The sequence below is a fragment of the Lepus europaeus genome, chromosome 14 (genome assembly GCF_033115175.1).
Source record: "Lepus europaeus isolate LE1 chromosome 14, mLepTim1.pri, whole genome shotgun sequence".
Classification (NCBI taxonomy): domain Eukaryota; kingdom Metazoa; phylum Chordata; class Mammalia; order Lagomorpha; family Leporidae; genus Lepus; species Lepus europaeus.
This window is the reverse complement of record NC_084840.1, coordinates 27,204,192-27,216,468: the sequence shown is the minus strand read 5'-3', so window position 1 is coordinate 27,216,468 and position 12,277 is coordinate 27,204,192. Positions and strand designations below refer to the sequence as shown.

Genomic DNA, 12,277 nt, shown 5'->3' with positions numbered 1-12,277 from the left:
CAAATCAAGTGGAAAGCACGTTTACGGAGAAGAACAAGAGAGACTACCCCCAAAACTAGATTCATGGATTATCTTATAAAGCCAAGCTAGAGGAGCAAAGGACATTAGTAAATAAATGTCACGCTCGAAAACTGAATTTCGCAGACACTTTTCAGCATGAATTCTCTATGTTTCACTTTTCGCCGTCAGCTGTGAGCTGTTGCCAAGTGTGAAATCGCCTAAGAGAGGAAGCAAAGCTGTCATTTGACATCTGGGAGCGTGGAGATTGGGCTGCAGCGAAAAGCATTTTGGACTTCTTCAATTTGCACACATATTCACCTATAAATTCTCAAGTCTGAAAAGTATTCGGTGAGAAGTAGCGATGTAAATTTCAAGCATTTCAAATGAAAGGCCTGCCACGGGTGGAAAATAAAAGTGAAAGACACACACACACACACCCACAAGCTGATACGATAGCGTGTCAACTTGTCTAAGACTAGCAGGGGCAACTGTATTACATAAATGCTAACATATAAATAGTTTTACTTCACTGTGTTGGATTTCCTACTAAATTTTCAAATACAGTCTGCTGTGTTTTATCTGGTTAACAGTATAGCTTCTATTTTCTAGCTGCTTTTTAATGATTAGGATCCAGGCAGCTTAAAAAAATACTGGTAGAAAAAGAAAAAATTCTCCCCCTTGACACCTTAATATTATTTTTCTTTTATACTTAAGATGCTATAACAGAAACTTATTCCACACTATGATAACAGTTCAAATGACAAAGGATAGCTGTCCTTTGGCTTCGTGTGTGTGAATGTGTGTGTACACACAGAGGTAAAATAATAGTAACTACAAGAAGGCCACTGGAGAAGAAAAGACCAATGTCCCTGTGCACTTATTCTATAATTTCTTACCACCACAACAACAGAGAACACGTCGAAGTCTCCTAAGGAAGGATCTAAAAGTCTCCTCACACGGACACAAGACAGTGTCACATCCACATGGCCATGCTGTACAATCTATTCCCACTTTGTGGACTACTGCTTTGCTTTTTCTCTTCCTCAACTCCATTTCTGTGCTTCTGCAGTATGAAAAGAACCCATTTACCATGAAGGATGTTTATTTAAAATAATAAAACCTTTCTAGAGAATCATCCTATATAATCTAAGGATACAAAGTGAACCTAAAAGGAATGGTTTCTACTTTGAAAACAGGGCTGGGTTTGATCAGTGAATTCGTATTCTCAAGATCCTCTTGATGGATCTGCAGCTGCAGCCATTTATGTGCTGGCTTTTTCACAGATGTAGACAGAGAAAGCTCCATGGGTTTTGTCTTTTTGTTGTTGGATTCATTTTCTTTAATATAAAAAAGTGGCAACTTAAAAAAAAAGTTCTTAGTTTTATTGTAGAAACTTGGAAATCTCAGACATCCTTGGGCATATACACTGTTGAAATGAATATGACTTTTTAAAAAATCTAAGATCACAAAGTTGCCAGAAACCATTCTTAAATAACAGAAGGTGATCATTTGCATTTCAAAATTTATCTATCTTGCTTCTCCCCTCAATTAGACCAAAACATGTTGATTCACAGGTTTCTGTGTGTGTGTGTGTTTTCTTTTTTAAACTTATTTATAGAGCAGAATAATGGCCCCCCTGCTAGTTTGGCATTTGCTCAAGTTTCTGTCCATGTAAATCGAATCTGTTACTGGAAATTTTTCTCAAAATATAAAGGCACATCGTCCAGAAGATAAAAGATACATTGCTGATATTATAAAGTACAGGGCAGGTGGGTAATGTTTTTAGGACAAATATGTGATAAGGATTCCCAGGAGGGAGGAGAGGGAGGGGTAGAGGTTGCACACTGTTTAAACAGAAACGAATCTTGTGACAACTTTACTTTATAACCAAACATCAGCTGCTTAACCTGCTTCAGAGTTACTTGGATGATAACACTAAGGTTAGAACTGGGAAGTGGGAGGGGAATTACCTTAACACTGACTGTTCTAAAGGTAGATCAAAAGGTGGCTAAGCACTCTATGTCTCCATGTACATATTGAATGGTGATTTTTAAACACTGAAATATTAGCATATTATCATTACTGCACCCTTTGAGAAGGGGTTGGAGAGAGCCTACTTTTATCAGCACTGCTATTCAGCTTTGAAATAAATAGTAATTTACAAAGTTTTGCTCTGATTCTCCTTACAGTCTAAGTGAGGGGCAGGAACACATGGGATTAACTGAGTCCTAGAACTCTCTGGGTTTGAGATCATCTAAATTACAGCATTCATTTACTTTCTGATTAAGCCTTTATTAGTTTTACCTTGTTGCTAAAAGTAATAGGCCCAAGGAATGAGGAGATTTTCCACGCTGTTCATTGTATGCTATAATACTACAACATTTTTGCGAGTCACAAAGCTTGAAAGTATAATTCTTTTATGCAAAGAATTACAACAAAGCTCCTCTTCAGACTACAGCTTTTTTCAAATGTTAGTGAAGGACAAGCTGGAAGAGGACAGCAAAAATCCATTAATGGTGGACTGCCACCTGCTGGTGAACTGTGAGAATTGTGATTTCAGGGAACAGGCTTGCAAATTAGAACTTGGGAACTGTATTCAATTCAGCATTTCAGCACACGAAATTCAAAGTGTGTACCCGTTGATGAATATAGTATGGTTCTGTTTCATAGATATTAAAGTTCTCAGGATGCCAACACGCTATGAGCATTAAAGTAAAAATGAGTGCACTTGAAACTAAGAAAAATTAATCTGCTAGAACAACCTCACGGACAGTTTTAAATAAGAACATAACAATAAACACAAAAGACAAGGAGTCAGTGGTGAGCATTTACTATGCCCATGAACGTCTGGTTTTGCTGAGTGGTTTACATGGCACTGTACTACAGGATGTAACAGGCTTCAGCAAAAGAACTTCCAATTTTACTTCTGATCCTAAAACCCCCAAATGCATCATAAATAAAAATATGCTGAGCACCTAACATGCTGTTCATTATCAAATTAGAGATTTTTTTAAAAAGCCAAATAACTGCAATAAAGTAATTTCATGATAAAACTCTTCCCTCGTTAACTAAATCAGATTCATAAAATTCCAACAACAACAAAAACCAGCATCACATTATCTATTTGAGAAAAACACAATAATGTAGGCATGCTCTACTGTCACTAGAAAGAAGGAGAAGGAAGGGTATAACTTCCAGACAGGAAGATACTTGTTCTCAGAAAGTTTCAGGCTATTTGCTTTGTAGCTTGAAAAGCTACAAAATAATTCTTCACAATGAATGTTGTAACAAAAAACAATACAGCTCTTTCAATCCTAACTATAACCATTTCCTATTATGCAGAGAAACAAGCATCAACACACTAGTTAGCTAGTAAGCATTAAGCACCATATTAATCAGCAACCAAGCACATCATGTCAACATAATCAGCTTGAAACTCCTTTGAAAGCCAATGGGTAACAAGAGAAGTAACTGTGGCCAACCAAAGAGGCGAAGTGCTAGGCAAAGGGGGAACAAACTTTAGATTCAAATATAGCCCCATCCACACAGATGACAGAAATGAACTCAATATGCTTAAGATATCTAAAATAATCAACAAAGGATCAAACACCTGCAGAACTTAAGCTCTAATTTTTTAAAAACATGCTTCCTTAATTTTCTTAAGTATATAAAGACCTTTTTCAAATATGCTGTAAAATGCTAGGTTGGCTCATCACTCAAATCACATTTCATTTTCTAAAATCTGCATTTTATCTATTTTAAGGAACTTAACCCTTTTTATCAACCATCTCTGACAGCTAAACAAACAAACGTGATCCATTTAAAGATGTTTAGGTTTGGGGTTTTGTTCTTTTTTTTTTTTTTTTTTTTTTTTGAGAAGCAGAGAGACCGACAGAAAATGCCCATCTACCAGTTCACTACTCAACTGTCCACAATGGTCTGGGCTGAGCCAGGTGGAAGCCATGAGCCAGGAATTCAATCCAGGCCTCCCACATGGGCGGCAGGAGCCCAGTTATTCAAGCCCTCACTGCTGCCTCCCAAGATCTGCATTAGCAGGAAGCTAGTGTCAGAAGCCAAAGGAGGTATCAAACCCAGGCCATCCGACACAGGAGGTAAATGCCAGCCCCGATTCAAGTTATTTAAAGGTCCTTCGAATCATTACAAAGCTAAGACATTTCTAAGAATTCACTGCCAGCCCTGAGGGAAGTATAGATCCATTTAACAACAACAAATACGCATACACATATACCCCTATGGACTAAACCATGGTTTTATCCCCAAATTCTCTTCTTTAAAGGATTAAAGAGGTAACCAAATAACTGCTGGTGAAAAACACAACTTCTGTAAAGAAATAAGAGCAGCTGAGCCACTTTTCCACGTGAGACATTTTAGGAGATTGCTCTAACCTGGCGCACAGTACATTCTCTCTATGGCATCGCTGTCACAGGAATCTTCCACCTCACTCCACCTGCTAAAATACGTTAGCTGAATGTGTCCTAAAAACAAAACGACAGGAGAAATCAAAACATTTTTCTCTTCCATTTTCTGCAGAAGTGAACTGTAATTACTCCTTTTGTAGCTAAAAACAGTATCATTAAGAATAATGGCATCATTAAGTACTAGAAGCTATTACTGGGGGTGAATTTGCTGCACTGATAATGAAGCTCTAGACAGGAAATGAAGATACTAATTACAAGATAAAACGCCTACTCAGTTAATTGGAAGCAACAGCGAATAAAAAGAAATGCATTTGCAAAAGTTCCTGACCTCTATCATTCAATAAGATGTTGTTTGGGTTCAAATCGCGGCACACAATTCCCTCTCTATGTAAAGCATCAAGGGCTACCACCATTTCAGCTGCCCATCTTTGAATGCAGCCCTCTGGGATATAAAACCTGGAGTTTAGTGCTAATTTTTTATCAAGGTCCTCAAAAATCTGATGTATTTCCTTGTCTCCATCCAGCACTAACCCACTTTCTCCCTTAATCTCAGAGTCTCTCTGGAATAAAGCAGTCGCTTCTTCTTTAGCCAAATCATCAGTCTGATCTGAAAACAGTAACACTTCTTCTGGTTTTAAAGTGTCTGTGTTTACATTATATTCATTAGCACCTGAGAGTGAATCAGAAATATGGACTAAGTGCTCTTCTTTGACGCTTGCAGTTATTCCAAGTCCTTGCAACTTAGGATCTGTGCTGTGTAACAAGGACGGCTCTCCTGAACTGCTCTGATCAGCAGCTGCTACAAACAACCTCCCGAGGTCTTCCTGTGCATAGTGCTTCCCTGTTACACTGTGGGTTTGGGGCCTACAGGGCTCACTCAACTTCTCCGTGTCTTGTGCTTCATGTGCTAGGCATTGTTCAGGACTCAGTCTCAGGCACAAAACATCGGGGGCTTCCAAGAGTTTGTTTTCTATCACGCCCATGGTAGCCTGGGCAAACTTAGTAGGTCCCATGGCTGCAGCTTCTTTTGTTGCCTCCAGTTCACCAGGTAGATTGACGAGAAGATCAGGTCTCCCTTCCTCAGTACCACTGATATCATCAAAAGCAACATCTTTAAATGAAATAACAGGCACTGAGTCGTCTGAGCCCCTGCTAATGCTGTCCTGAGCTTTCAACTCGACCTTGCTCTCACTACCATCAAAACTCCTGGAAGAGCTGTCTCCCTCTGGAAGTGCAAAGAATGGTTTCAAAGGTTCTGATTTCAGACTATACAATTTTTCTCCCAAATCAAGTCCCAGGAGTTCACTTGTGCTGTCCTTGCTGTCTATCCTAAAGAATTCCATGGGGCTATTTTTCGATCTACTGAGGGACTCTGATGCCCCTGGAGAACGGACTGCTTCTGGGTCTTCATCTCCAGGGAAGAGCTTCAGCTCCTGAGTCACCAGCTGTGGGCCTGTGCCGTCACTGCGGGCACCAAGGTGGGCTGGGAAGCTCTTCATGGCTTTGGTATCAACACCACTTCCTTCAGTCTTCAGGAAGGGCTCCTCACTCAAAGACCCTGGCTCAATCTTCTCTTGCCCGTATTCATTGCATAATGTTAAATAACTAGTGGTGCATTCTTCTTCTGAACTTGAGCCAGAATCTGGCCATTTTGGAGAGCTATCTTGGCCGTCATCTTCCTGGTTGCTATCGTCCTGAGAACTTGGAGTGAGACTAGTCTTCAAAGGAAGAGCTTTAAGCATACTTCCACCGTCACTGCCTCTGGAGTCAAAGCTGCTGCTGTCCTGAGGACTAGCAGCTGGCTGTTGCAGGTGAACTTGAGTGAGTGTAGATTTTTTCACTCCCTTGATTTCAAAGCTCTCTTCAGGGCTTCTGTTTAGAAATTTACTGATATATGACCAAAGTTTGCCACCTGTGAACAAGTATAAGAAAAAAAATTAAAATCTCTAAATTTACAGTAATTTATTTATTTTTGCAATCAATCAAAAACAAGCACACTTGATATTAAGTGGTTATCACTTGATAATACAAGTAAGACAAGTATATTTAGCAAACTGAAATCTTTTTGTTGTTATTGCTGCCTGGTGAGTACGGATTCAAGTATATTTCCTAGTACCAATTATTTCTAAAATGACAACCTATTTCTTCCTTTGGAGGGAAATTAGTTATAACACATACTAAGATGAAATCTCACAGCTGAAATTCTGTTTTTAAGTCAATTATTTAGTTTTAGAAACATCTGATTATGTTCTGATCTGTTTACGTAATAACTGGTCAAATGGAAATACATAGATAAGTGCTGCTTAAAATTGTATATTACAGTTGGGAAAAAAAAAAACAACAATATTATTCCATTTTGAAATGCCCAGTCCAGGCCTGGAAGGGAAATTTGGCATCTGGCATATAATTACGCCTTTATAAATGACACAGTAATATTTTTCCCATTTTATGCCCCCCCATACATATCACGTGTTGTGTAAGACCAAGAAAAGCTACTAAGGAAGATTAATTGGGAAGCCATTTAATGAAGCAAGCAGATGTAAATCTGATTCTATATTCCTATACGTATCTATAAAACTAAACTACAACCATAAAAATCACTTTCATTTAAATCAAATAAATATGAAATAATTCAGTGTTCTATCAGAAATACTTGTCATAGAGGTATTTTTTCACCATAGTTTTCTTCTGTTTTAGAATAAACTAAAATCTCCACCCCTTCAGCAGGCACTGTGGCACAGCCTAGCTCTTGGGATGTCCATAGGGCCTGTAAGAGTACTCCTACCTGGTTTTAGTCCCAGCTCCTCTGCTTCTGATCCAGCTATTTGCTAATGTGCACCCTGGGTGGCAGCAGAGGCTGACTCAAGTACTTGGGCCCTTGCTACCTGCATGGAAGACCAGCATGGAGTTCCAGGCTCCTGGCTTCATCAGGCCTAATCCTGGCTGTTGCAGCAATCTGGGGGGTAAACCAAGCAATGGAAGAGCTCTCTTTGTCTCTCCCCCTCCCTCTGTCACTGTGCCTTTTAAATAAATAAATCTTTTTTAAAAAAGACTGAAAAACATGCCTTCTTTATAGGAGTTCAAAGATTTATTCTTAACATACTATTCTTAATTTCCATTTTGGAGAGCTTTACTCAATACAGAGTAATTATCACAGTATTGATCTCAGAATTCTCACACATCTCTTGCTACCAGTGATCTAGGTAGAAGTTTTCTCCCTTTCGATAACAGTTAATGGCACAGGACATGTGTCGATCTGTTTTTCCTTTCATTTTTTTCTTAACACTTTCTGCTCTCTTTAGAATATACTCAGTATTCCCTAATTCCCAACATTCAAACTAAAGTTTAGGCATTCATACATGGCTTTGAAATTTACTCACTCCCCAAAGTATCTATGCATTGATTCTATATTCGTTAGTCTTTTTTTTAAATTTATTTATGTATTTGAAAGCCAGAGTTACAGGGAGAGGGAGAAGGGAAAGAGAGGGGGAGAGAGAGAAAGGGAAGGAGAGAGAGATCCTTCATCCACTGGCTCACTGCCCAGATGGCTACAATTATAACATTCTTCTCACAAATACCTATAATGTGGCAGTCTAACAATAATGCCTGAACTTGAACCTCAGCATCTTATACATTCCAAATGAAATGCCTCGGATGGTTTTCAACACTTCTAAGATGATGATGACTTTGAGGAAAGGCCCAGGTCTTTTTATGTCTACTACCTATAAAGTGCAAGCCATGACACACATTCAGTAAGTGCTTAGTTTTTTTTTTTTTTTTTTTTAAGATTTATTTATTTGAAAGGTAGGGTGAGAGAGAGAGACAGAGACAGAGAGAGACAGAGACAGAGAGAGGAGAGAGGGGAGAATGGAGAGGGGAGGGGGGGAAAGGGGAGAAAGAATGAGAATGAATGAGAATGAGACAGACAGAGACAGAGAGAGATCTTCCATCTGCTGGCTCACTCCCCAAATGGTCAAAACAGCTGCGGTTGGGCCAGGCTGAAGCCAGAAGCCAGGAGATTCATCTGGATGTCCCATATGGGTACAGAGGCCCAAGCACTTGGGCCATTTTCTGCTGCTTTCCCAGGTGCATTAGCAGGGAGCTGGATGGGAAGTGGAGGAGCCAGGACTTGACCTGGTGCTCGTATGGGATGCTAGCATTGCAGGTCGTGGCTTTACCTGCAGTGCCACAGCGCTGGCCGTGAGTCAACACTTGTTAAATCTGATGTAACTCTCCAGAAAGAGATGTGCTATCACAAAGTAGACAGTCTATATATCTTTAAAGTTCCAGTAATCAGCAAGAAACAGTGCCTAATAAGGTTCTACTAAGTGTTTCATTCATTCTTAAGCCAACTCCAATTGCAAGAATTACTGAAACCTAAAACTCAATGTGCCTAAATTATTTTTGACCCAAATCAGCTCCTCTGAGTTCAGAGTCACTCTGGGACAAAAGCTTTGGATCAGTCTTGGATTATTTTTCTCTCTCTCACTTTTCCAGCATTTAACAAGTTTCCAAGTCCTGTACAATCTACCCATAATGTTTCTGCTAGCCATTCTCTTTGAATTTCACTGATCACTCTGGGCTTCTTGGGATTACGCTTCAGTTACAGCTAGATCCTCACCTTAAAGCCACCCCTGCATCACTCTATTATACTAATTGTTGCCAACGAATCTTCATTCTACCAGAAATCTCCATCCTGACATTCCTTCATTCAAGAACCCAACTCCTCTCTACCCACTAATATGGTTTTAGTGTTTTACTGTTAGTACTTTTAGACCTTTTGCCTGGCAAGGTTTTGTGTTTTGTTTTGTTTTTGCCTGTAGGCACGGCATATGAGCCTCTCAGCAATGCAGGATCAACCCAGGACTTGATCCTTGCCCCTTACTCTCACACACTTCATCTGAATTAGAAGAATTCTAACACACATAGACGCCATGGTGGCCTTTCCCTCATACTACACTGAACTCTGACTTTTTTTCTCCACTAGTTTCTCCAATATATACTTCTTAAGGCTCCTATTCATTCTGGAAAAAAATTTTTTTCAGAATTTTTCTCTCATCAGTTTTTTTTTTTTTTTATCCCTTCACTGGATAGAATTCATATTTTCTCAGCGTTCTCTATACCACTTCATTCCCTCCTAAACCATTTACAATATCCTATTTCATATTAACATTACTTTTTTGCTTCTATTATTTCCTTTAACAGACAGTAAGGTCTTAATAATCACCGGCAGAAGACTCTATCTAGCATATAAAATAAACATTTAAAAAGTATTTATTAAGGTATATTACAAAAAGGTGATGCCTTTACAATTTTTTTTTTGAAAAATCTTCCCAGGTGGCCGGCACTGCGGCTCAATAAGCTAATCCTCCGCCTGCGGCGCCGGCACACCGGGTTCTAGTCCCGGTCGGGGCACTGGATTCTGTCCCAGTTGCTCCTCTTCCAGTCCAGCTATCTGCTGTGGCCTAGGAGGGCAGTGGAGGATGGCCCAAGTGCTTGGGCCCCGCACCCTATGGGAGACCAGGAGAAGCACCTGGCTCCTGGCTTCGGATTGGCACAGCACTGACCGTGGCGGCCATTTGGGGGGTGAACCAACAGAAGGAAGACCTTTCTGTCTCTCTCTCTCTCACTGTCCACTCTTCCTGTCAAAAAAAAACAAACAAAAAACAAAAAAAAAACCTTCCCAGGCAAAAGGTCTAAAAGTACTAACAGTATCATTGGGGAGGTCATACATTCCTCCTATATCAAAACAAATACATGATCCGTTCATAAAACTTTCCAAAAATATTGAAAAGAACAAGAAAAACATTAAAACCATAAAAATCACCCATAATCATATCACCTAATGATAAGTACCATTAAACTATTACAGTATTTATCTTAAAGCTTGTAATTCACAACTGACATCATATCATAAACATTTTCTAATGTTCACAAGAACACAAGCTTAAATGGCTATACAGCTAGTTCATGTGATAGCGATGTATTTAAATATGCTTCTATTTGACATTCAAGCTGCTTCCAATTTTTCACATACACATCTTTGACATCTCTGATTATTTCATTAGGACAGAATCCAGAAATGGATGTATTAAATTAAGAAGCATGAGTATTTTTAACACTTCTATACATTGCTATATTGCTTTTCCAGAATCCATTCCTACAAGCAAAATGAAACAGCGCCACCTTCACAGCAACTTGCCTATATCAGGTATTAGCAAATTTACCTCTTTGATTAATCAAATATGGCATCGTATTTAATTTTCATGGTTGTCATTGTAACAAAAATTTTTTTTAAAGATTTAGTTGTTTGAAAAGTCTGAGTTACAGAGAAGGAGAGACAGAGAGAGAGAGATATTTTTCTATCCACTGGTTCATTCCCTAGATGGCCGCAATGGCCAGGGCTGGGCCAGACCAAAGCCAGGAGCCAGGAGCTTCTTCTGGGTCTCCGACGTGGGTGCAGGGGCCCAAGCACTTGTGCCATCTTCTGCTGCTTTTCCCAGGCCATTAGCAGCAAGCTGGACTGGAAATTGAGCAGCCAGGACACAAACAGGTGCCCATATGGGATGCCAGCATCACAGGTGGCAGCTTTACCTGCTATGCCACAAAACCAGCCCCAGGAAAAAATTCTTAATGTGGCTAGCATTTTCTTTATGGAATTTTTTCCCAACCCAAACAACTACCCTAACCTGAATTATAAAAACTGTATTATTCAGGGGTCAAGGTCATTGTGCATTGAGTTAAGTTACTGCCTGCATGCCAGCATCAATTTCCATACTGGAGCAATGGTTTGAGTCTCAGCTGCTCTGCTTCCAATCCACCTCCCTAACAATGCACCTGGGAAAGCAACAGAGGATGGCCCAAGTACTTGGGCCTCTGCCTACCACAAGGGAGACCCAGATGGAATTCTTGGCTCTAGGCTTCAGCCTGGTCTAGCCCTGGCTGTCCTGGCCATTTGGGAAGTGAACTGGCAGATAGAAGATCTCAATATCTATCTCTCTTCCTCTCCATTTCTCCCTCCCTCTCTGTCACTCTGCCTTTCAAAGTAAGAAAGAAATCTTTTTAAAAAAAAAAAAAAAACAACCTGTATCTACAAGGGGGAAGCGGGCGGGGGCTGGGGGGTGGTGGTGGTGGACCTGTTTCAAGCTCTTCCCATTCTCTGCTGGTGTCCAGTTAAATTTAATGCTGGATGCAGGGATAGAGAAGTAGAATTTGGTCCTACCACATACCGAAAACCTACATAACCTACAAGAATACATTATTCCCAATGGAGTTTCTCTTGCTTCCTTCATGTCTCTCATTGAACTTCCCCTTCTCAGTAAAGTGACCAGCCACCCATTTGGCATCCCCTTCCCTTTTCTTCACTTAACTCTACTCCATAGCATTTTTCTCTAACAGACATAGGAATATTTACTTATGCATTTGCTTACTGCCTGTCCTGCCTCTATAATACAGTGTAAGCACCAATTGGGCCAAGTATGTTCTGTTCACTGCCATAGTAGAACTATGCCTCTGCCTCAGTAGGCAATCAATAAGTTTCTACCTGAATGAATTACAGATGGGAAGCAAAGAAGTCCAACAGGCTCACGTAAATTATGACTAGTTCTGCAAACAGTGGGATGTCAAAGCCACAAATCATAAATACTTTTAAGCACTTATATTATGCAGAAGACAACTATTCAAGGTTTACTTTTTCAGTAATTACTGCACACACAAAAGTGACATTTTTCTGACCTAATTCATGATGGTGCCACAGAAAAGTCCCCCTGATGACTAAGAGGCAGCACACTACCATCACCTAGTCCACATCACTGCCCAAGCCCACTGAGACATGACAT

At 39.9% G+C, this 12,277-nt stretch overlaps 1 protein-coding gene across 2 annotated transcripts in view; it reads right to left on the bottom strand.

The window, feature by feature from the left end:
* Positions 1–12,277, bottom strand: part of RPS6KC1 (ribosomal protein S6 kinase C1) — a 178,428-nt gene that overhangs the window by 26,589 nt on the left and 139,562 nt on the right. The window contains exons 11-12 of one of the 2 annotated variants that reach the window (XM_062210336.1): positions 5,110–6,351; positions 4,407–4,496 (exon numbers count right to left, since the gene is read on the bottom strand). In XM_062210336.1, the coding sequence (XP_062066320.1) occupies positions 4,407–4,496; positions 5,110–6,351 (1,332 nt within the window). Of the gene's footprint in view, positions 1–4,406; positions 4,497–4,767; positions 6,352–12,277 lie in introns of both variants that reach the window. The other variant, XM_062210335.1, reaches the window with a different exon arrangement.